The sequence below is a fragment of the Orbicella faveolata genome, unplaced genomic scaffold, assembly GCF_042242905.1.
Source record: "Orbicella faveolata isolate gen_17 unplaced genomic scaffold, um_ofav_v1 contig_1, whole genome shotgun sequence".
NCBI classification, from domain to species: domain Eukaryota; kingdom Metazoa; phylum Cnidaria; class Anthozoa; order Scleractinia; family Merulinidae; genus Orbicella; species Orbicella faveolata.
This window is the reverse complement of record NW_028301536.1, coordinates 5,975,483-6,001,445: the sequence shown is the minus strand read 5'-3', so window position 1 is coordinate 6,001,445 and position 25,963 is coordinate 5,975,483. Positions and strand designations below refer to the sequence as shown.

Here is a 25,963-nt window from a genome sequence, read left to right as displayed (position 1 = left end):
GGACATTAAATTAACTCTCTTTTGACTCTCGGCAACTGATTAATGCTTTCACCCTGAGCTCTACACAGGACGCGGCAGTAGTTAATACCTAATTTGATTCAGTATGGAATAACCGTGTTATTAGAATCAACAGATTTCTCTGTTTACTATAAGAAATGATAACTAGCACGTGACTAATGTTGAGTTATCAAAAGCATCATCTGTGGTAACGCTTAATTGCAATTGTCTTGCCATGACATTCGTAGCAACCCTCATCTTTCAAAAAAACGTTTTGAGTCAATATAAAGCCTCGCAGAGACACCCCTCGAAAACTTATGAAAACGGGAAGAAAATAATTCGAAGGGAGGAGTGCGACGCGGTAAAACTCGATACTACCCCCTCCCTTTGTCGAGCTGCAATCAACGTTTCGGCACTTTCTGTCGACGTTTCCGCGTTGCTCGTCAACTATCCGGATGCCTGGAATATGCTTTACAATAATCGTTAAACTTGTAAGTCAGTCCTGCAGGTTAAGCTGTAACAGCACCGCCTTGAATATCGTTAGAATGTTAAAACAGCTTTAGCTATCCTTAAAAGTATGCGCTCGAACTTAGAGACCCATAAGAACAGAGCTCATCTCTGCTGTCTGTTGTATGAGGCGACCAGTAATATTTCTACTTTCCCCACTGAGAATGGGATGCTAGTCAAGGCCTATTCCCAGCGTTAAAGGTTTGCCAGTATCAATTTATTCACATGGGCGGAGAGAACTATATCAACTACTGAGTGTCTCAGCTCTTTATATAAAGTGGCTGCATCCTGATGCGTTTTTTGTCCTACCAGTTTTACGTGCTCTTTCTGCAGCTAAGACTTTTCCTAAGAAAATGCGAAAATTGATAGATTCATTCAATTCAATTCATTTCGTGTAGAATGACCAGTAGCTTAATGGAATTCCACTTCAAAGTTTGTTTTACTGAAGGTAAACTAATGTAAGAAGCTGCTGTCGGCGAACATTTTTTTCTGAAATTTAGTAATTAAAAAGGTTACCAGCATGCATGGTACAAATAAATATTTCATCTGTGAGGAGAATCGATTTTAAATACCGTTTATAAAATTGTCTGAAAAGACTTAGAAATTTTACTAGCTAAATCTGGACTTCGCTTTCCAACAGGTTTTGAACAGTAAGGTCCAGTTCAGACGCCGAACTTTTCAAGAGCCGAACTTAATAGCTTTAATACGTTGAATTAAGTACATACATGCATGAAAAGTTCGCGTCTGAATCAGTTAAGAATTCGGCCATTTGAATTTGGAGCGGCCCAGCCGTTCTTCTCGCCTAGCTCAGCCGGGAATTTCGGCTTTGGAACGGCTTTGATTCAGACGTCGAACTTTTCATGTGCCGAACCTAATGGATAAATTATTATAACGTATTTTACAAGCAGGTTTCTTCATTCTGATGTGTTTTGGTTCAAACTAAATTAAGTTCGGCGAATTATAAAAAGTTCGACGTCTGAATCAACAGGCATACTTTTGATAATCCGGGTCGGTCCAAATTCGAGTACCGCTGATGAAAAGTTCGGCGTCTGAGCTGGGCCCAAAGTTCTTGATACCGTAATGCTTGCAGAAATAAAATTGATTTTTTGACGTCAGATTACCGTACAAACTTTCAAAAGTTTGCTTAATAGCAGGCAATGGAATTAGTCCATCAGCTGAGAGCCGAAAATTCGGGTTAGTTATGGCTCACTTGAGGGGAACAGCGAAACATGTCTTATCTTGAACTTTGACTATTAGGCATGATAAAAATGTATGATAGCAAGGATAGAACAGTAGCTTTCACTTTGCAAATCGAATTTTAAATTTTGCCCCACATACCTTTCTTTTGCCGCCATATTGGATTTTTGGGGAAGGCTCCAAAGTGGTTTGTATTCCTTTAATGAGAACGAATCGTGTTTCGAATACCAAATTTTAAACGTACCAGAACTACAAACATGATGTCCATTTGTTCTAGTGCTTGAATTATAAGTACATGACGTCATAAATGACGTCACAACGCCTGATTATTGGTCACAATATGATCATTTTGCACTTGTAGTCATTGCAAAAACATTGCGGGGTACAGTTCTCAAAATTATTTCATGAAAAGAGGGCAAGTAGATAAAATATTAAATTGCAAGTTTGTTGAATCAAAGCCCTCAAATTCATTTGCCTGTTTCCTATATCCAGCCCCAGTTCCCAAACATGCTGTCTCACAAACAAAAGTGCGAAAGTGTTTCCTCTGCACCATGACCTGATGATGGATGAATGCATTGTACGCGGTTGTTAGGGTCCTACATGCTGTAGGTTAGCCCAGGAAGCTTCTTCACGAGTATTTGGCTACTACTTCATCACAGACCTACATCCATTGGCTTCAGTAACATCAAAGAAGAAATCAAAGCTGAGGGAAAGCTGGTGGATCAGTTCAAGGATGTTATCAACTAGCCGTGGAAACAAGATTCAGCATTAACGAGCTTGTCCACGGCGGGGTATCAAAGCGACAACAGAAGTAAGTGATGACTTATTGCAGGCCAAGCGAGCAAGGTAAAGAAGACAGTGAATAACTTTGTAACGACCGTTGCTCATCTAGTCCCACTTCAGATTACTTAGATCCATTGAAGGCAAGCTGAAGTCTTGGATCTGTAGGCTGGGCGTAATGTTCGCAACTAGGATGTAGTACTTCCTCCTATGAATCGTGATGTATTTGCTCTGATGGCACTTGTCGGATAGTTTCGTCCACTTCCTTGGTCTCTTGCCCATCCTTGTGGACTCCTGCGAAAAACAACTGCGCAAAGCCAAACTCTCCCGACAGCTAGAATGACACATCACAGTTACCGAGAAATACCCCGAGAACGCAACCAGTATTTTCAGTATACCTGGAATAGTGGTCTTGCAGAAGTTGAATATCGCCCCCTTTGGAGGTATGTCTCGTATGGTCGCTAAGAGAGTGTTTGAGTTGGTAATGAGCACCGGCAACAGGCACGTGGACGTAGTGTTCGACATGTATCGCGAGGTGTCGATCAAGAATGTTGAAAGATTTTAAAGAGTGTCTATCTCTGACCGTGAACAGTACAAGAACATACTTCCTGCCTATACTGTGATAGACTACGAGTAGTCCCTCTTTCGCTTAGTCCGTGGCGCGTGACGCAAGAGAAAACAGTGAGCAAAAATGGCCGCGCGAACTCCTGGGGACGTCCCAGGATTTCACGCGGTCATTTTTTCCTCGCAGTTTATTTACGGTCCTCGATCTATGGCCTCGCTCGACGGACTAAGCAAAAGAGGGACTACTTGTAGCCTAAAGCTGCGAAGTCAGGGAACAGGCTTTTCAGTATCACCACAAACAAGCCTGACATTGCCAATTCCTTAGTGCCACAGTGGAAGAAAGAAGCATTCTGAGGCAGGCTCAGTGACCGGATCATGTACGTGACAACCGAAGATCAGTGCTAGAGACTAAGACGCAGCCACATGCGAACCAGTTCCTGAGATAGGGTGTAATCATAAAGAGGCTAATATGAGTATGGTTCTCCATGCTTGGTACGTGGAAGGCACGTGCGTCATCCACTCTGACACTGATATCTTTGTCTTACTACCTGCTCAAAGCAAAAACCTTCGAATGTGCTACATGAAGAATCGAAGAGGTGGAAAGACCAGAATGATAAAATTTCTTTAGTCATTAACAGCTGCATTGACAAGCACTACTTCATGAAAGTCCTAATTGGCGTACACACAATCACAGGTTGACGCTCTCTGGTAAGCAGTTCAACTTTTAATTCTCCAATACAATGAAAGGTCAGGCGAGAGTTGGGAAGGAGTGAACAGCATCCAAAGAGATACTGGAGGAGGCACTCGGGTGACAGCTGAACGAGAAGGAGTGTCAGAGTATGGATCCACTTCACCAGAGGCTATGCGGCTATGCCATCTCTATCACGTCGCGTTATAAGAGCAAATTATCAAGCAGTAATCTGGAGGGGAGCCGTCACCACAGAGAAGACATTTAAAATACGACGCTAGTAGCGGAGTATATTTGACAATTTTTGAGATGTTTGGAAAGGTACTCAAACAGAGTCTTGAGTGTTTTGTAAAACTTCTCGATCGGAACTACAACTAAGGAGAAACAGAAAAATAAACTCGTAAAAATATCTGCTAGTCAGATATCCACGGTCATGTAACGGTCATGATTTACCGCGTTTAGGCTTGATGAATTGTTTGTGAGTTTGAGAAGCTATAGATCCAAATGAAAGTGACAGCAGTGACATGATACGATCGGGACGTTTCTGCACTCAAATGAGCTCTAAATTGAAGTGTGAACCTAGTTACATGCGTATACGTTGAGTTACGGTATATTGGTTCATGGCGTAGTGTGCTTAATTAACTTCACGTAGAAAAGGTGTTTTCCTAGTACTATGATGTGGAACACCTTATTGGTAATTTAGTAACTTCAGGTGGTTAAAATAGAGGTTGAATACACAAACTAGAAAACAAAATGGCAGCCACTGTAACGTAATTTATGACGTCATCATAGCTTGAACAACCACAGACAATACTGAAATAATATCTAAGATACTAATTACTCCAAATATACGTCCAGGCAAAATATTGTGTGCCTCTAAGAAAAGAAACATAGGAAAATAACACTTGTTAATGTTATTTTTTAGAATTTCAAGATGGCAACCAAAAGGAGGGTATTGGGGGTAAATTAAAAATTCGATTAACAAAGTGAAAGCCACTGTTCTATCCTTGCTATCATGCATTTTAATGATACTCAATAGTCAAAGATTAAGAATATACAAGTTTCATTTGTTACCCTTAAGTGAGCCATACAACCACCTCAGCTGATGGACTAAATCCCAATTTATCGGACCACCAAATGAAACGGAAAGTTTAAGGGTGTTTTGAATGAATTTTGCTGTTGCTATAGTAACCCTTTGCGTCATGAAAAAGACCATACACGTATTCTCCAATGATTAAGTACTTGTTGTTACCGTTATTACGTCATCAACTAAAAAAAAACTGGTATCATTGATTCATTATAGAAGAATTGCTCAAAATTGCTTAAACTGACCATTGTGAGCCACTTTAATACTCTAGCCTCACACAGTTTATTAGTTACGTAAGACTAGCCTCTATACAGAGCTGTAGGATTTTGTTTGCCATCGGAAAATTGGTGTTATTTTATTCCCTTGGCATGGTGCAGGAATTTGATTGACGACATTTATTGTCTGCAGTCTGCAGAAGTTGTCATTTAGTATATACGGAACTCAAGCTAGTTTAATTAGTTACGGAAACTAAGTATATAGAATTGTGTAGAAACCAACTCACATTTAGCCAGACAATGACCGTGAATGGTTAAATAATTTGTTTAACAAACTGATCGAAGATAGAATCGCGATTTTTCGCCGGAAATCTGTTTATATATCAAGCTTTATCTGGAGCCAATTGAGAATTTCCCCTGAAATATGCAAGGATTTCTCGATCTAATTTTTGCCCAACCCAAGCTTTCTGCATATCATAATTGGGCAAAAAAAATTATAGCTCACAAAGCAATTAATCCATACAAACAGAAAATGCACCCAACTTGAATATGGTCGAGTGACTGAAGTGTGACGTATTGCTATCCACGTCCTCTAGTCCCCACCCCAGCCCCACTGGATGCGATTTTAGTTCACCGTGATTGCACGCTGGTCTCCAGCAGATCCAAAAACAAGTTTTTTCTTCCCGTTTACATTCATACTATTGGTTGGAAAACGCGACAGTGCTAGCTCAAAGTGGCCATGCCTTACAGTTAAGACGCACCCGTAGTTCTTGATACGCTGTGTGCATTGGGCAACTGCACTTCCTTCCACTCGTCTGTATTTACCAGTTAACTTTATTGTCATTTTTGCAATCAAATGTGGCCTGACAGTATACTGTACGGCAGCAGTGGGTTTTCTTTGGTAATAGCACGGTAATACAGAGTTTAATTTATAGTACTTCGAGCACGTTTACACTAAGCGTTGAAAGGTTTTACTGGCTAAGGCTACACTGAGAGCAGAATCGACATGGATCATTAGATACCTCGACTTCTGGTACCTGCTGTAAATGGTACTTAGAACCTGTTCGGTAAACGATTGTTACACGGCTTTGGGTCAAAGCTATTTATCCGCTTACTATCCTCAGAGAATAGCTATTAAACACAATGATCCAGCTCCTTACCCCCTTTCTCTCCTTATGAGCTTTTCTCTACAATAAACTATTTCACAAGCCTGATTATTGCTCCCGCACCCAACTTTTCCACTATGCCATATATGTAGGAGTGATAATTGATCACAAGTGATCTGGGTAATAAATAATGCGTTTGATGTCAGACCATTTTGACTCGCTTGCAAATATTTAGTTACGAGGGAAATAATCTGTCGGCCGCGGTTTTTCTAGAGATGAAACCCTGCCTTTTCGGCTTCGCGTGCTTGGTTTTCTTGGGATTCGTGTCGCCCAGTCAAGAAGGTAGGTTGTTTACAATTGACCTTATTTTGATAACTTTGTTTTTGGAATATCGAGGTTACGTAGTCGTTAGAGTATTGTCCTAATAGAAAACAACACAAGTGCTTTTAAAGCGCGTCTGCTTTCTTTGAGAACGTCAGAGAGTACTGCATTTGTAAGAAAAAAAAATGGAAATACGCATCGGTCTTTAAGGTCTTCTCTAAGTTATTTAAACTTAAAACGCGGCGATAACGCTTATGTCAGACACAGAAGTTAATGTACCAGTTACAGACAGCAGAGGAGCCTGAACTGAGGCATGACCTGGTTGTTATAGCCGGGAAAACAACTTCAGGGACTCATTAAATGAGATTTCTTTTTTTTTCCTTTAACATAAGGGTCAAAAAGGTCTGAGGCAGCGCCGTTATTGATATTTTCATGACTAATCCGCTTTAAATTAGTTATGACTTAAACCAATACCGTGATGTCTTTATGGGACTGAGGTTTTTCACCTTGTCATACTGCAGAAAAATTATTGAGTTTAAGAAAACCACGACTTCAACGGCAACGGGAACGTCATTTTATAAAAGGCTTAATGAGCAAAACAATCAGTGCACGTGCGTTATAATTCTTGGCACATTTCCTCGCCGTCCTTTGCAAAACAACAACGTGAAATGACCAAATTTTGCATTGTTTGGAGAATGTGAACCACGACGACCACTTGTTAAAACTTCCATTTTGAATTTAACGCTGTGTTCCATATTTATTTTGGAGTTTTAACAAAAAGAAACAAACTAAATGATTTTAATGGCCGTTGTCCTCGGCGTCGCCGTCATGGTCACTTAAATTCCCTTAATATTTATTTTATGTACTGTGGTGTTGTAAGGAACGCCACAAGCTAAGGTAGGTTGTTTGTAAATCTATGAGTTCAAAACAACTTGTTATCAATTTCAGCTCTGAAGGTAATACGTTTATTATAAGCAATGCAATAAACAAAGCACGATCTGGAATCGTCGTTGCTGAATTTTAGTAACGCTGCCCAACCCACTTTGTTCCATTAACCCGCCTACTTTCGTCTATGGATTCAAGAATTCATGAAACTGCAAGGAAAGCAGACAACTTTTCTGTGACGGTCTGCTTCGATTGGTCATTAACTATACTTTTCTTTCCTTTGGAAAAATACAGACTGTTACTCGTACTGTTGACCGTCATAACAAAAAAAAAGTTCTAGACGAAACATCGAGTTTTAGTGGCTATCAATCATTCCCGTCACTTTTCCAAAAGTTATGCAAAAGGTTACTTGGGAATTCTCAGTTGTCTCCAAACGTGAAAATGGATTAAATATCCTGTATTATTACCAAAAAGTCTTTCTATTCGGTTTAAGTTAAATCCTGGGCTGTCTCACGTAAGCAGGAACAGACGAAAGATAAATTTGTTTCGTTGTTATTCATTTTTCTTTTAAACACTGGAAATCCACAGCACACCTCCGCAAACCAGTGAAACATCATTCTGCACATCACAAAAACCACCCCTTCCATCAGAATGCCTCCTCGAACCAACCAGGCGCGTTGAAGAACACCACTGGGCACAAAAATCTCCCCCAAAAAATCTCGCCACAAAATCCTCAAGTAAGGACTTTACTGGCATCTGCGTCCGCCAATAAATCATCGAATCAAGATCGACCTAAACCCGCAGCAGATTCCCTGAAAGAGAAGAGCACTGTGCAAGCAACAGAGCGAGCGATTTTAGTGCACAATGCAAACAGTGGAGAGGGACATGTTGTTCAAGGTAAAACAAAAATCGTCCATTAGGTAGAATATAGATGAATTTTAATGGTTGTAATTCTATTAAATCTATTCGTAGCTTCAAATCGACCAGTTCCCTTCTCCATAAATCATACCTTTTAGCATCAATATACATTTTGGGCATTTCTTTAACTTAAGTGAAAATTAAAGTTAACTCAGTTAGGGCGTCCTAAATATTATTATGCGTTTCTTTGATATTAGAATTTTCAACATGTTTGCTCTCATCTTAGATCAACAATTAGGAGAAAATGTTTGGGCAAATTACGAAATTAAGATCTGGGTTAAAGAGAATACACACAGATGTATCGTCTATACCAGCACAAATTATGTTAAGGAATTACTTCGTCTCTTAATACACGTTTATATTTCTTGACCCATTTTAATGGTTCAAATACGATAGACACTGATATTCAATTGTCATTAAATAAATTTTATTGTTTTATTCATTATTTTACATTCAGCCAGTGGAAAAGCTCCAGTTATCGTTATAAACTCAGATACCACAGGGGATAACGGTATGCTATTATAGGTGCTCGTTCTGGCGTATCTTGGTCGGAGGTGGGAGGGGGGCAAGTCCCGTATAAAAAGGACAGGCGTGCTCGTCAGAAATTTTTGAAAAGAACCCCTAAGAGGTACCAAGATTCTGTTTTGTGGGCGTGGCTTCCAATTTTTTTATCCCTAAGAGGCAACAATTCCAAGACAAAATTGAAAATCAATTGATTTTCAAATATCTCCTGTCATATGTTTTTGGCTCAATACCCTAAAAGGTATTGTAAAAGCTCCCGCTGTGAATCTTTTTAAGGCTGAACACCCTTAAGGCTTTCTTAACCCCTAAAGGTTACAAGGGTACAACGAGCACCCCCCGTCCTTTTTATATGGGAGTCCACCGCCCCCCCCCCCCCCCCCCCCACCTCCCTTCTCCCATTCCGGGGTCTCGGTTTGTTATGAAGACAATCTTCAAGTCCAGTCGTGATTGTAAAGTTATTCCCAATAATCGTTGTTCGTCAGTTTTTGGTTTTACGTTTCGTTTCTATGTAGAGGGGTTTCATTGGTTCAACTATACTATTGCAAGTAGGTCATGTCAGATTCTGCTGGAATCTTCTAGATTAGGTTGGAAATCAAGGGGTTTTCGTTAAGTTTTGCAAATTTTTTCTGTTGTTAATTGACGTCTTCAAAGGCATTGAACTCAGATCAAAAGGTTCTTCAGTTTTAGATAAACGCCGCTTCAACCAAACACAGCGTATTCAAGTCTTCATACTTCAGCTAGATCCCTCACACAGGCCTTATTCAATCAATCGATCAATTATTCGTAAGGTAGTCCCTTTCAAGTTATTTTAAGATATGGTATCCAGTCCCCTCGCAAACAATGTAGGTGTTGCGCAGACGTTTTTCTGGAGAAATGAAAATGTGTGTAAATTCACTTAGGTTGTCTACATGAGCAAAAGGTCCCTCACAGAATTGGCTGTTTCTAGATCCCCACAGGGTTCCTGAATTCGGCAGTGATCTAAAAAAAAATGAAAAAAAAATTTTTAAGAAATAAGGCCTATGCGGAGAAGTAACTCTCTTGTATCCTTCATAGACGGATTCGGCTATCCAGACAACGTGATAATTTACTTGCGAGGTTTCAATTATGCAATTTGTCACGCGCAACTGATTGATGGGAGTATGAAAAAACAGGACAATTGTAACCTCCCAGATGAATCATCACGTGGTCTGAATTGGCTGGCAACAAGGATGTAAGCACGTTAGCCGAATACGCCTATCTTCTCTTGGTTTCAAGGAATCACAAACTCAGAGAATTATTTAATCAACTGTCTATTTGACGTCTTCGCTTTATTTTCAGGAGGTTCACTGGATGCCTTTTCACAAGATTGTCTCGACGCACATAACAATTACCGCGCCAAACACGGTGTCCCTCCGCTGATGTGGTCACATGACCTAGCCGAAGGAGCACAAAGCTGGGCGGACCAACTGGCGTCAACTGACTCATTACAACACGATCAAGCCGCTATACAAAACCGAAAGATAGGTAGGAAGGCAGCGGTATGGTAAAAAAATATCAAACAATACTATGGTGCTAAAGGAACTCCCAACTGAAAAGAAACTAGAGCAAAATCTGATGTTTGGCGAGTACCTGACAATGGCGAGTACTTGAACAAATGTTCATCCGTTGACAAATACGCTATTTTGCATGAGGCGGCTCAATAACGATTCCCATCAACTGAGGGAACTATTTTGAACTATTTTCTCAAGCATTAACTTTATGAAAAAGAAAATGAGCCCTGAAAGAGAGAATGGCTCAAAAGTCTTTCTCTACCGGGAAATAAAATAAGGAGAGGTTGCAACGATTTGAGAAAACATCCCCTTCCTTCATAGTACACAGCGCTCGTAACTACAAGTAGGGTACCTTAGTGTAGACGTAAAATTTGGCCTCGCCGAAAATGGTCTATTTCATCACGATTTTCATACCAATACTGTGCAAACGTAGGAGGAGCGGTGGCCTCATGGTTAGTGCGCTCGCCTCCGGATCGCGCGGTCCGGATTAGAGACCCCTGGGCGGGGACATTGTGTCGTGTTATTGAATTGGGCACGACACTTAACTCTCACAGTGCCTCTCTCCACCCAGGTGTATAAATGAGTACCGGCGAATTAAATACTGGGGGTAATCCTGCGATGGACTCACACCCCATCTAGGGGGAGAAGAGATACTTCTAGTTGCTTCTTGCTACAGAAATCGGAGAAAAATGTCCGCCTGATGGGCCACTTGGCTCGTATATATGCAGACTTTACTACTCTACTATGCAATGTTGGTTGTTTAGTTATTCTCCGAGAGGTGGTAGCTTAGTTTTCAGTTCCGTAAAAGACGTTCTCGGAAAAAAAAATGTGTCTTCGTGTCAACCTGCATGACGCAACTTACATTTTTGGAGGTGTATGTACTATTGCTTATTTCACAACAACAATCGCAGGATTTTAAGCATTCCCTCTGTCAGCCTTTTAAAAAAAATTTTTTTTTTTTCTTCATTTAGGGGAGAATTTAGCATATTTTCAACCTTCTGTTCCAAAATGCCAAGGCGCTATGGTTGACAACTGCGTCAATTGTCGCGAGATGGTCCAACGCTGGTACGATGAGGTGAAAAACTATGACTTTGATAAGGGAGGTCCTAAAACGGCCGCTGCACCCTACAAGCACTTCAGTCAGCTGATCTGGGCCAACACAGCTGAAGTAGGTGTTGGGACCGCGGTCAGTAAGCGGTATGGCTTCATAACTGTTGCGCGGTATAGGCCCACTGGAAACGATGGCGACTTTGAGGAGTTTATAAGGAATGTTCCCCCTGAAGGAGGTACGCCAGAAAAGTTCTACTATTGGACACTTTTGAGCATGCCTACACAGTAGGACGTCGCTATTAAGGAAATGACATGCATACCATGATGGTGCAAGTTCTTATTCAGAGTTTTATTGGAATTTCTTTCAATTTTAGACCAAACTTATGGGAATTAGATAATTAACTATCTCATAGTTGCAACTACTTTGGAAATGTCCGTAACGAGATGTTCCACTGGAGATTATAGACGATTCAGTTTGATGCAAAACAGTGTTTCTGAGTTACGTAAAAAACACTTTTTAAAAAATTATAAGGTAGAAACCATTTCTTCTATGATTAGACTGGTAAGCTTAATGTTAAATCGGAAGAAATCTTTTCGCTCTTTTTTAACAACCCAAACCGATCAGCTGTAGTCGGAACTGCGTCCTCCACAGGCCGTGGAAAACACTGAAAAAATAGAAACTACCTTAATCCTTAATTCAAGCGGAAACGATTTTGGCGTAAAATTTTTGCGTGGAAAAAAAAAAGCTTTATATGGCGACCAACTTCTGGTTCATTGACCAACCACAGCGCGCGTAGTGTCTCAGTTATTTTATAATAGCAAAAATCTGTCAGTTCCGGGCTACAGTTTATCGATTTTATTGGGTTGTATTACTTTTACGCGAGCAAATGAATACGTATTAAAGAGTGGAAAAATATTATTTGCTTGCTTCTAGTGAAAATAGGCCGTTGATTTACTCTTACTATTTTGCAAGGGCCGCTACCAACGATGTCGCCACCGCTTGAAGATGAATCAAAACCCCTAGGGGATGTACCAACCCCTACCCCCGTGACAGAAACTCCAGTTGTTTCTGCCACAAAAGTAGACTCAACTTCATCGCAAACGGCAAACTCCAAACAAGATAAATCAACTGATGTCACGGTCCTGTCCCAGACGGAAAAGTCATCTGTAACAAATGGTGCTATAATTTCCGCCAAAACCGCCGCTAAGGTACCGGCCGCGCCGCTGCAAAAAGACAAATCAACTGATGTCACAGTCCTGTCACAGATGGAAAAGTCATCTTCTACGAATTGGGCTGTAATTCCCGCCAAAACCACCGCTACAGTGCCAGCCGCGCCGCTGCAAAAAGGTGCCAAACTTGAAACTCAATCAACGTCAGGTCAACCAAACAGCAAAGGGACGCATGGCAAGGGTGGCTTTGTGCACACGCTGACAGCGAACGATGGAACGAAGGCTCAAGTGTACCTCAGCAAGAGTGGAGCTCACGCGGGAATAGTATTTAGAAACGAAATATCCAGAGGTAAGAATGCAAAAAGCACTTGAGGAATTGAGAAACCGCTGCATTATTAAAACAGGACCTGAAAGCTCTTCAATATATCGGATCTGAAAATAAAACACTTGAACGTCCAAGTAGCTTTACTCATCCTTGAAACTCACGGAAACTTGTATTAGTTGCAGAATGCACTGGCAAAACATCGGGCTAGCTTAGTCGACGCAATGTTTCCCTAGGTGACGTTGTTATTCAAAGGTGGAAGGTAGACAGTTAACTCTAAGAAAATTGACAGACCTTCCAGTACTTTAAATAACCTTGCGTCTGGCTTATATTCTGCAACGCCTGTGGGATACTCAGACACCCCCAATGGGGCCTCAGTAGAATATCACTCAGTAATTTAATTGTAATTTAATAGTTTTTATTGAATTTTCCATAAGCTTACTGACATAAAAGACTCACACACCGAGTTACATATCTTGAGCATACATACCGTAAGGACTAAACTAAGGAAGCAAATCCTACAGATCATTTTCTGATTGACATCCTTGCACCATTTCATGTGATGGACAAATATCTTGCCTTTTAATACAGCAATTCTGCTTTCCGATCAGGGACTTAATAACTGCGAACTTGTAGCTGATTGAAACTGAATTAAGGCACGATAAAAAGAGGTTATAGTTTTAGCCTGAATTTCAGCCAGGTTGTTCGAAAGCTGGTTAATGTATAGCCTGCGAACGCAGACTTATTTCTGGCTGTCGCTTGTCTCCTCCAAAAACCAAAATAACACTTTATTTTTTTTTCTGCGGAGACAAGCGACAGCCCGCAATATCTCTTCGTTCGCAGGCTAGTTAATGTAGTAAGAAATGCTTTTCACTGCTTATGTTTTATGTAGTTTAAAATTATTCCAACTCAAAACAAAAGAACAAGCAATATAAACTCACCGAAAAGTTACAAAATGAAACTGAAATTAAAATTCTTGCTAATCCTGGGTTAATATTAGCTTAATTTGTTAATCGGGCTTTACATAACCCGGCTGTTACACTCACTTACTCCCGAGAAAGCAAACAAAGAAAAGAGCAGAAACTGCTATTCTAGGCTATTCTTTTAAATGATTATATTAAAACATGATCTATTTTCCTTTTTCAGTGAACGAAGACGAGGACTCGACCGGTGTAAAAAGAACGATAAATGTGCTGTAGGAACAAATGAACATATTGACTCATCATCTTAGTACTGGAATACGGTTATAGTAATGGACAATCGCGGGACACAATCAAATGACGTAATATATGTAAGTTGGCCTAGGGCCCTTTCAAGGCCAAGGGTAAAGTTTTTCTCGATACGAGCCGGCCAAAGCCGGCAATTAACATTTTAATTTCTTTCATTTTTAAGCGCCATAATTAATAGGGAAAGATTTTGAAATTGCGAAACGGCATCCGCAGTGTAAAAAAGTCATTCAAATGCCGGTGCGTACCCAAGAACGAGGACAAAAGTTGCTTCCGAAGCTGGGTTGTTAATGTTATTGTTGAGAAAATAAAGAAGGTATATTCATTATGCCCGCAATGTAGCCCGTGTTAAGAGCCATACTCTTTTAATCAATTAAGTCGTATATTAGATTATACAGTCTTTTCATGAGTAGTTACTGAACAACCGAGCGAACCATTAGACCTAGGGACTCAAATTGTGTTACACATTGCAGCGATTTCGTTTGTTGCCTTCGGTTTGTTATAATATAAGAATGAAAACCAATACAGTACACGGAACTCTGTTGTTGTAAAAGTATCTACTGACTCGTAACCAGTCGCTATTTACGGGTCGGACAGGATTGTTTCAGAGAGAAAGACGTCGGGATCGAGTGGGGCGCGCAGGGAGTTATGACCCTTCCTTTGAAACACCAGGGGTCTTAATCCGCTCTAGAATCCAATCTTCTCTCCCCAAGAATACGTAAATAGCGACTGGGTCAGAGTTTGAAGTAGCTGTGTGAATTATTTTGCCGTGAATAACAGACAGTTCCCATGGGAGTACAGAAAATGACACTTAAAGAGAAACACTCTTTTCCCTGGATATTATATTGAACGATGACAATGATGCAACTGAAAACAAGTTTAATTCATTTTAAGTTCAGTATATGGTTTTAATTTAAACTGGTACAATTCTTTTAATCGCGGTTAAAAACTTCAAACTTAATACGAGAGCCTCTCAACTATTTAGTTGCTGAAGGAAAATAACTTAATTATAGGTAAGGGAATTGACTAAATGTAAAAATAGTTTCATATGCGAAATAATATTTAAGTTGTTAGAACGAGGTAGAAAGGAATTTATTTCTCCTAAAGAAACTATGTCAATGCTTTAACTTAGTTTTCTGGCATCCAATCACGGGTTGAAGAGGATTAGGGCGCATTCCGAGCGACGAAGTGGTTAAATTTTTCAACGGGTTTCGTCTGTGACTTAGATCGTTAAACACTTCAGCAAATTTTGTAAAAAGCAAAACGACAGCTGAATATTCCCAACAGTGATCAAAACCTTCTTTCTCCGTACCTTGTTATTACATTGCCAAGAAGGAAAGTGATAAGATAAAGATAACGATCAGCTTGGGAATGTCGTCTGGACGTATCAACGATTTCTCCGAACTAACATTTAAAGATCTATAAATGTAATCTAGGAACTAATTTGGAACTTAAAGGACTATGGTATTACATGATGTACTGTGATAAGAAGCTGTAGTTAGTTAGATTAATAAAGATCTGGACTTAACTCTTTGCGCGCTGTTTATTTCGCCTCTCACGTCTTGGTTAATATTGTCTAACGAGACATGCACACCTTAAAACATTCAGATTACCGAGGCAGAGATTTGAGCAGCTCATCTTTAGGTCTTTTTGTTCTTTAGTAGATGGTTAATAAAACATTTTACAGTTGTGCGCTTAGTTACCTGGCCTTTGAATACGAACGAGGTTAGAGGTTAACTTGGTTTGATTCAAAACGCCTCTGCTTTTCTCCTTAAAATGCAAACTAGTTAGCGTTAACAGAACTTGAGTACACAACAAAAGCAGTGAGGTTTGTATCAAAACAAGGTCACCTCCAGCCTCGCTGCCATTCAAAGGCCAGGTCACTGAGCAGACAACTGTGAAATGATCTATTGCGCCACTGGTGTAGCTTTTCAATCGTCATGACCTCTCTATGCTAACTTTTTCTAAACAGTTTTTCGTCAAGGAGAGAAAAAAATCTTGAAATACGCCACGATACTTCCATTTTAAGTTCTAAATCAAGGTACACTAGGTGACATTCACTTAATTTTCAGACCTACCTAATTTTCCAAATACTAGGAGGTGGATATTTGGGATATTTACTGTTATTTCATGAAATAATCTTCCAGAGTTTTCCTTGGTCCATTAATTTGTAATGTCCAGACTAGAAACGGGACAAAAGCAACTAGCAAATGATAAACACGTGCTTGAAGCTTTCACCCTTCTCTTGACTAGAAAACGGACCACAAATATTAATGAGGAGCTTGTAAGAGTATAGTAAACACTGTTCATATCCCATATTTATCTGCGAGTAAAAAACAGCCCGGAGAAGCCATCATCTAGAGATGGACATTTCGATTGTTTTCGAGGCATTTTGGAGTAACAGTTGAAAACTATCAATCATAAAGTTTCTAACTTCGCCAAATTTCAAAGTAAAACTTCTAAACTAGCTCAGTTACCATCCCTTATGTATGTTATTTCTTATGCATTTGGTTAATAATCTTTTACTCCAATTGCAGCAAATTCTCACTTCTGGTATCTATAGATTTCTTATTAGTAATAAATAGGAGAACTTGTTTATTGGTTTATTTCTGCTTGGTAACCAGTACTAGTATTTGGCTTAAGTTGGCTCAAAACAGTTTCCAGCACCTTCAGAGCCACCTTAAATTTTCAAAACTTTAAGGTAGCTCTGAACCCTATGAACAGATTTTTTAAAAATCTTTGCCGAAAGTTGCGTCTTATCGTGTTACCATGTTTCACCGCGCCGTTTTAGAATTATAAGCCCCTAAAGCTATAATTAAGGCTATTTTTAGCAGGCCATCTGTTGCTTTGATAACCTAATGATTAGGCAGTTTTTTCTTACCAAGATTGTAACATCAAGTGATAAAGAGTGGTTATAATGACCCATCAAAATCTAAGTGCTGGAAACTGTTTTGAATCACCTTAAGTCTTCTCTTCGGACTAAGAGGGTCCAGCTATAATTTAATTTCATTTTTGTTTTTCGTTTGCCTGTTTGTTAATTGTTCGTCCAATTGCGACAGTAGGAAATAACAAATTGTACCACATTAGCAGCTATTGTTTTCGTTTCTGAAAAGAAACACAACTGCAGTTTACAGCTAAAATCTATAAAATAACAGATAATAAACTTGTCTAAATAAAATTGGAAAATAAGACAGGAATTCAAAAATACAAACATGTTAGTAGCACTAGAAGTTTGATATTGTCAAGGTTCGAATTAATCTATTCAACTAGCTACTTTTCAAAAAGTGCTCGCGGTTCAAAGACAGACTTTTCCTCACTGATAGAGGTATAAGAAAAAGCCTGCATCAAAGAACGAGAGAGATCACTTGATGTTTTGGCATTGTAAGCTTCAATAGTTCTTAAATGTCGAGTTCGAATCCCAGAAGCAGGTACTTGAATGGCGTAAAATTAGAACATCCAAACTAGGGTTCGCGATCTGATTTTAGCTAGGATTTAATGACACAAATTGTAAAATTTAGGTAAGAATACTTGCTTTTGTAATTAAATGAGTCACTTCCAGGAAAAATGACAATTTGACAAGAGATCGGTTGAAAATCCCAGGAAAAACGGGTACCCGTTAAAAGTTTAAGATAACTAAACGGAACATATCTTGAAGCTAAATAGTCAAAAAAACGATTAACATACAACTTGAAGAGGCATCGTAATCATGAAACCAAAAGGTAAGGTAAATTAAACACAAATAGCCCTAGATGGTTAGGAAGAAATTAGATTTAGTTATTTGCAAGGACAAAACCAAATTGATCCCGTAATAACATGTACTAAACTATCCGTAACTTAACCCCCAAAGGTTCTGACCGAAACATAACTTCTCCTTATGATGCTGATACATATTCAGCTGAGTAAGAGATGAGACGTGAAATACTTCATAAACGTACGATATTCAGTCTCCATGTACGACCGAGTTATCAGAACTGACACAAATAAACTAATGGCAGTCAAAAGAGAGAATTGAGATTACAAGCTAGCTTCTAGCTAAAAATGCGAAAGTTCCGTTGTCAATAAAACTGCAATACGAGTGCAAAATGACTAACTTGACAAATTAAGGAAAACCTTTCCATTCGAAGTCGGATGAAGATCTTTCCTCTGCTCGTCATGATCAACGCTTCGTCGTGTGTTTTTTTTCTTGCACGCAGCTACTGATCTCCTTCGATCACCGGATATAACTGAGTATTTCTAGCTGCGTTAGAGTTTATCAAGGCACAGAACGATCTCCAAACCTTGATTACTACCTCAGATAGGAATGTCGACTTAGTTCCCGGGAGATGAGGTAACCAAAACAAATCGACACGGATAACTGAATAACGTGCTCTGATTGGTCGGATATCGAGTTATTACCCGCGGATGCCGGTATTATGAGGTAATAAGTGCTACAGAGGTGATTTTTTGATGTTTGTGTAATCCAACACACTCAAGTGAATCGATTCGATCGCCGCTAGCGAGTAAAAAGAAAGAAGAAGAGGCTTTCAATTTCATGGCTGGGTGAATGTTTGAAAGCTGGAAAGTCACGCTCGAGATTTCAGGGACATCACTGAAAGAAGATTAAACGGCAGTAACTGTGTTTAGATTTGTTCTAGCCATACTTTGGAACCAAATTCACGAAACCTACATAACCTTACTTTCTGAGAACTAATATATGAAAGCTAATGGCTCAATATTTCTAACGATTTGAAAATCAAAAACATATAAGATGTTTGGAAATAAATTTGTTGCGTTTGAAGAACGCTCATAATTTACCACGCGCCGTTCTGTCGTGTTTTATTTCTGCTTTTCCTTCCTGCAAGGTTGGTAATCAAGTATAATGTTCAATAGTTGTCCTTAAAAGCTCGTTACGCACCAAGGGAAACTTTCAATTTACCACTTGCCCATCTTACAGTAGCTTTACAAATAAACATCCGGGAACCATTTTAACTTCAATGTTTCAACGTGGATTAGAAAGAACAAAATAGTCAGACTCTCAGCACAGTTGAATTTACAGCTTCCCAATCTTCATCTTTATCAGTATGCCTGTTTAAATTTACAAATAAACACGGTAAAGCAAACCGGGAATTGCATCTATGTATATCTCTCTTGTCCAAACGCTTAATGGGTAAAATTTGTTTACTATGTACCAAAGGCACTTTTAAGCAACGCGACCCATCTGAAGTTGTGGTATTATCTCCTTTCTGAGGCTTTAATAGAGTCACTCGCGGCTAAGAATATTTTTTCTTGAGTCCACCTTAATAAGAAGCTCCTCCATTTCGTTTCATCGCAGGATTTACGCCTTTCAAAACATTTTGCAGGTACCCAATTACACACCTGAGTGGGTTAAGTCGGAAAGAAGTTCCTTCCTTAAAGAACCGCTGATGACAGCGACGACCACTGAGGCTCTAGCACTCTTGACCTTTGAAACGAAAGGTTAAGGGTTCAAATGATTAGGACGCCTCGCCTTCGACCACGTTTTATAACATAACTGAGATACCACGCGCTCTCTCATTTGTCGATAGGTGTGTTTAGATGAGACTATGCAAATACGGTTGTGACGTTTTAGATTCTCGCGTTTTGTTGAAAATTATTTTATAAAGCAATGGAAAACTTCTTCCGTGTTTACATAGCTTCATCTAAACACTTGGTGGGTTGGGAGAATTCTCAAAAGTTGTGGGCAAACCCTCGACTGCGTTTCGGGTTTGCAGAACTGTCTCGAACTCTCCGAGCCCCCCCTCGTGTTTAGATGAGGCTATGTAAACTCGGAAAAGCACTCTATTGCTTAAATCTAAGAGGCGAGGGGAATGGGGTTGTTATAATATCGATATTTCGCGTTACGTCAGCAATTGAAACAAACTAGGTCTTTCTTTTGGCCCTTGGAGAATTTAAATAGCGAACCAATCAAAACTGGAGGTAATTACATGTAGCAGACGCAAAGCGCGGAAAAATACGCACGAACGAGTCATGACTTTGTTTTTACTTCTAATTGGATGAAAAAGTGGCGCGAATTTTTTTTAAGCCAATCGTGTAGCGTAGTAAACGCAAAACTAATTACTTTTCGACACTTAAATGAAATCCAGCTTTACCTCCAGTTTTACATTGCAAGTAATCTGGATTCATCGTTATCAACTTGCAGAGGAAGGTCTCAGGAACATTCAAGAATTTGCTCGATGATTACTTTTAGAGCGGTTTTCAGTTGAATGTAGAAAGTAATTAGACAATTACTTTGGTTTTGGTTTTGTTTTTACTACAGTTTGAGATTGGCTTAGTGGTCTAATTGGTAAGTTATTGGTTTTGGTTTTGGTTTTACGACACTCAATTGAAAACCGCTCTAAACATCTCTGAGAAAGATTAACTGATTTTAATTAACACTGGAAGAAGTAGAGATCTTTAAATAAAAATTCAAAGTTAAAAAATTAAGGAAGAAATTCATAGTAACGAGTGAAATTAGGAAATAATTTCACTCGCGTTTTGTCAAAATTTTGATAATTTTCTCAGCAATTTTGACAAAACGCAAGTAAAATTATTTTTTAATTTCACGAGTTTACTATTTGATTACCTTTTGATATCAAAGGTAACAAATTACGCTTACAATCGTGGGTTTTGTCTTGTTTTTTTTGTATCGGGAAATCTCGCGCCGAACGTTACAATGAAAATTTGTAATTTCACATGTGAGATTATGAATCAGGAGTGATTGGTCACCCATAATATTATAATAGTTGTCCCCGTCTTTTCTCCCTTTGCCTATAATTAAGACAGAAGATTATTTATTGAAGTTAACTCCAACACTTTTTACTTGAACTAGCTGAAATTCAAACATTAAGCTTTCGCGGTGCCATAAAAATTCGAGCAATTTCAGGTCATCACCTCTGCTTACAAAGCATTGTTGCTGTGATTCGTTCGTTCCCTGGGAACTTACACCAGGCAAAGAAAAGGCTTATTTTGATTATAATATAGAGCAAAGAAGTCTCGAGAATGTAAACGAAGACGTTTTACGCGAGCGGGCCTTAGTCCCCTGACATGCACAGCGCGCGATACATGCGCAGCACGATCCACTTATTTAATTATCATTATAACTATTAATATTCTTCTTATTATCACTATCATTATCGTTATCATTATCGTTATCGTTATCGTTATCGTTATCATCATTATTATTATTATTATTCCTCTTCATTTTCTCCTTTTTCTTTTTAGTGAGTAGAATCCTCAAAATATAAAAAGTAGCTCGTAAAAAACAAGTCGCATTGCAAAATTAACTTTACGCCAACAGAATTAATCTCCCATACCGGCCTTATTTCCCAAGAAATCCCTCTCAAGTTGGTTTTGGATCTCTCTTGCCTTCAGAAATCTCACAAGAATCTAGAAATAGCCCATCAGGTGAGGTAACTTTTCCTCACGTGGACAGCCTAAGTGACTTTACACACTATCTCATCCTCAAAGTTAACATCACTCGCCTTCAGAAATCTCAGAAGAATCCGAGGTAAAAGCAACCAATCAGAATAAATATTAAAAACTACATAATCTAGAATCAAAACCTACAACATCGTGCTGCCAGAGTAATTACTAAATCAAGTTATGATACGAACTCTAGCTATCTTCTCAATTCGTTTAACAGGGATAACCTATCAGTTAGAAGGGCGAAGCAAAAAGACAAATTTAATGTACAAATGTGTTAACAAGCTCGCCCCAGTTTATCTTTGTAATATGTTCACTACGAAAACATTAACATTGTCCTTTGATCTTCGCGACGCCGCACAAAAATTGTATCTACCGAAACCAAGGAACTACACGAGGAACTTCTCTCTACAAAATCTTTAGACCTCTTCAAGAAAAGCATTCATAAATGGTTCTTTGCATCAGACTCCCAAACGGCAAATATGTAAACCAGTAAATAGAAAACTTTACATGTGATGTATTTCTTTTTTCTATTATTGTACTGATATTTTTACTTTGTAATAAATAAAGTTTTCATTCATCTCCATTCATAGTGATAACCCATCATGTGAGGTGAATTTTCCTCACGTGGACCTTGCACGCTTTCTCATCCTCAAAGAAAACATCTCTCACCGTTAGAATTCTCACAAGAATCTAGTGTACAACAGCGCAGCGTACAACAATGACTAACGGCGAAGTCGAAGTAGACTAGCCACAAGCAGGTCATAGAGAGAAATGAAGGGGAAGAACGAAAGGAACTGGCAGAACGAGGAGATAGAGTTACTCATTACCTTGTGCGAGGACAGAGCCTGTTTCTGGGATGTAGATCATGAAGGCTACATGAATATGGACAAAAAGGAATTGGCTTATTGTCAAAGCGATGCACAGATGTCAGAGAAATAAATTTTGGTATCACAAGGACGATTGAAAGAACAAATGGGAAATTCTGAGATCACAATTAACGAGGGCACAAGCCCTAGAACGAAAAAAAAGAAGTCTCTCTAGACATCTTCGAAAGTTAGTTTATTATTATGCGCTTGCTTGCCCCTTTGTTTTCCGTGACCCTTTGTTTTTCTTTGTTTTCCACCCGGTCAGCAAAAAGTTTTGTCTGCTAGTCCTCGCTGATTTAGTAACCCCAAAAACATAACAAGAAACAATGTTTCCTCAACTATGTTGCCAGACAAGTTTAGCCAGACTTCTACCCTTCTTCTAGTTTCCTGCTTTCGGCCGAATAACTCATCAGATAACATCTCGATTATATTTTTCAATGAACATGTTTAATTATTTATTTTACTATTTTCTTTTCTTCGCCAGAGTGGAATTGCTCCAGTTCAGTGCGTGAATTGTAATCTCATTTAAAGGGTATTTTACATTTACACTTTGGATTCTTGTAACGTCACCCAGAGACATGAATGCAAGATTAAATAAATAAAATTTAAATAAATACAAAAATAAATAGGGAAAGCTCAAGTAAATTGGAATAAATTACACCAAATAAAAGTGGTCAGAGAAGGTGGCCTTAATTTTTTGTAAGAGTCTATCGAATAGTAATCAAATGGAAGACTGTTCCAGTCAATGATAGTTTTTGGCCAGAAACTATACTTATAAGTGTCACAGGATGTAAGGAGCGGGATGAATTTCAATGGATGAGATGGTATAGTTTTTAAAAAAGGCTGATGTTGTAGATAACTTGGGATGTTATATAGAGGCTTGGTTTTAAGGCCTGTATGCAAAAGTGCAAATCTAGCTACTTGTCTCCTTTTCTCCAGTGTTAGCGAATTTAGTTGCTTCAGGGATTTATTAGCCTTCTTCTCTCGCATACCTTCTCGTTATAAAGCGTGCTGCTCTTCGTTGAACCAGCCAGTTATTTTGGAAAGTGGCGAGTGTTTTTTCGTAATGAAAGCACAAAGGTGGCGAATTGACAAGGGTTTCGAAGTGTACATGTTATGCTAATTATTTACTTGGTGGTTTTCACTGGAATGTTATCCCACGCATTGTAATTATAAAATATTCTCAGTTATTTCTGGTAAGGTCACTTCATTACATTTTCATTTGCTATTTTAATTTCACAGTATTTATTCAACCAATAAGAAGGAAAGGTGAAAAGTTAAACAGATGCAGTTTGCACATCAAGTGCCAAGTTAGGCTGCAAGTGTCAACGGATTTTGAAACGAAGGACAGCTACCGCACGTACAAGAAAATCGTTCAAACAGTTAAGTAGATTTTCCCTTGCTCAGACACAACATTTAAGAGCAGCAAACTATAAAAAGCAAAGTTTTCAACTGGATATACAAGCATCCAACAACAGCACTGCTTGAAGCTGTCCCTGGTAAATGGCGAGTGTGTTGCCCGCAATGGCAAAGGAAAACTCAACGGGTGAAGATTACGACTTCTATCTCCGGATCATAAATGTTCCTGAGTTCTGGCTTGGTTTAGCTACAACAGGCTTTGCGATGTCTGCAGTAACTTTTGTATCGAACGCCATTCTGCTCTTCATTATTTACAAGGACCCTCGACAGTCGTTTCGCACGGCGCCAAGTTTCCTAATCGCCAATTTGAGCGCATCCGAACTTTTGCTTGGAATTGTAGTTGTGTTTCCCGTGGCCTTGAGAGATGTGTTGCGGTACCTTCAATTGCCTCTGTCTCACGCTGGTCTGCTGAAAGCTATCATCTACATCGTTGTTTCCACGACGCTGTTTGTTAGCAGGTCCACTTTGATCGCGATGTCCTTGACTTGTTACATTGCGATCAACAACCCCATGTTCTACAGAACCACGATTACCGAGAAAAGAATCAAAATTCTGATTGCGTCGATATGGATTGTAGCTCTGCCAATTTCGCTTCTTCCGGCAACGAATTTACCGGAGAAGACGTACACACTGATTTACCTTCACACTCACGTCTCGCTTCCCGCCATTGTGCTGACGGTCGCGTATATTAACGTTTTTCACGCGTTCTCGAGACGCAAACAAGACGCTCGTGTCAGCTTCAAAAATTCACGGATAGACAAAAGACATACGTTGGCGCGGGAAAGAAATATGGCCATCACTATCATAACCATTCTGGTGTTGTTCTTTATCACGTGCGTTCCTCTCTATACCACGTTACATTTACTATACCTCTGCAAGACATGCCAAAAGTCGGTCACGTTTCATAAAATTGACGTTGTTGCATCACGTTTGTTGTTCATCAGTTCTTCAATTGATCCATTCATCTACGCCTGGAGGGTTCCAAAATATCGCCAAGCACTGCGCGATTGTTTCAACATTCTAAAAAACAGCTTAACATCCAGATTTAGGTCAAATCTAAATGTGGGGTTGTCCTTTTCGAGGAAAAGTACGACAAACATTAACAGTTCCTCGTCTTGTTTGAGCGCTGTAAAGTAGCGAGAAATCTCTCCGCTGGTCAACATTCCCGGGCAATCTGCACAATTATACTTATTTACTTCAATGCAAGATTGGCTTCAGTTTCTTCGAAATTGTAATGAGCGAATGAATATTGAGTGGGGAATAGTGTGCAAAACAAATAAGACGAAAACAGCTAGAAAAACTAAAGGATATCCAATAATTTTGAGAAAAAGTCTAAATTTGTTTCTCTCTTAAACAATAGCTAACTGGCCATAACAATGCCCCTGGCTCCAGAATACAATACAGGTAGTGTTTTCAAAGGGAAAATTAGGAAAATAGAGATTCCAGAGAGGTAATTAATGTATTACTGAAGAGTTTATCTTAAAGGCGCGTAATGAATGTAGATCAGTGACAAAGTGTTGCTTAGTGACTCCTTTAGAATCTTACTGAACTTAACAGCTTGTTATAACATAAAAGTAACTAAATTTATGATTACGTTCAAAGAGGATAACTTCATAGCCATAGCTGATGTCGCTTTTTTTTCACAGATTGCCAGGGCGGGAGGGCAAAATAAATTTAGTTACAAGAATAAAGGATTATTTATAACACGTTTGCTTGTATTCAGTTGCTGTTGGTTTTGAGTCGCTATCGCTTTAATCACTTCGTTTCTTTTACCACTGAGAATTTGTAATGAACTGGTCACAATTTTTACAAGCTTTCCATTTTTTTTCCACTTCCTGAGCAGAAGCTCAATTCATTTGAGGCCTTTAAGACGCAATCCGATAGGAAATCGAACAATTTCTGTTTTTAATGGACAAAAACCTTGTATATTACGGTCTTTTTTGCATATTCTAAAAGCTAAAGATACAAATAGCCTGAAATAATACCAAAAACAATTTCTCATGGGAACTTGAGCAAATAAATTTCAAAGTTCAGAGAAATGGTGCAATCACAGGTAAAATTTCATCATCAGTTTCATTTCACCAGCACTTTCAAGTGTTTTATATGAACTTCAAGATTTGTTTTCGACATTTGGTGTTGTTAGAAATGATCGCTTTTGAGAAGATACTTAAA

At 39.0% G+C, this 25,963-nt stretch overlaps 2 protein-coding genes across 3 annotated transcripts; both read left to right on the top strand.

Annotated features, from left to right (window-relative positions):
• Window positions 1-5,743: 5,743 nt before the first annotated feature.
• On the top strand, window positions 5,744-15,612 carry LOC110065150 (uncharacterized). 2 transcript variants are annotated; one of them, XM_020772263.2, is made up of 7 exons: window positions 5,744-6,483; window positions 7,936-8,244; window positions 8,723-8,776; window positions 10,105-10,290; window positions 11,288-11,602; window positions 12,340-12,885; window positions 14,005-15,612. In XM_020772263.2, exons 1-7 carry the CDS (start codon window positions 6,417-6,419, stop codon window positions 14,055-14,057), a joined length of 1,530 nt encoding a protein of 509 aa, XP_020627922.2. In that variant the 5' UTR covers window positions 5,744-6,416; the 3' UTR covers window positions 14,058-15,612. The 2 variants fall into 2 exon arrangements, with proteins under 2 accessions (XP_020627922.2, XP_020627915.2); XM_020772256.2 differs by having other exon boundaries at window positions 8,717-8,776.
• Window positions 15,613-23,653: 8,041 nt separating this feature from the next.
• Window positions 23,654-25,499, top strand: LOC110064781 (adenosine receptor A1-like). The gene has a single exon (XM_089282151.1). It carries the CDS (start codon window positions 23,876-23,878, stop codon window positions 24,926-24,928), a length of 1,053 nt encoding a protein of 350 aa, XP_089138277.1. The 5' UTR covers window positions 23,654-23,875; the 3' UTR covers window positions 24,929-25,499.
• The last annotated feature ends 464 nt before the right edge of the window (window positions 25,500-25,963 follow it).

Excerpts from the sequence above, each read along its gene's own strand:
- LOC110064781 (XM_089282151.1), top strand. The coding sequence starts at position 23,876 with ATGGCGAGTGTGTTGCCCGCAATGGCAAAGGAAAACTCAACGGGTGAA.
- LOC110065150 (XM_020772256.2), top strand. The coding sequence starts at position 6,417 with ATGAAACCCTGCCTTTTCGGCTTCGCGTGCTTGGTTTTCTTGGGATTC. Across the intron at positions 6,484-7,935 it reads CGTGTCGCCCAGTCAAGAAG|CACACCTCCGCAAACCAGTG; the intron begins GTAGGTTGTTTA and ends GGAAATCCACAG. Across the intron at positions 8,777-10,104 it reads AGATACCACAGGGGATAACG|GAGGTTCACTGGATGCCTTT; the intron begins GTATGCTATTAT and ends CTTTATTTTCAG.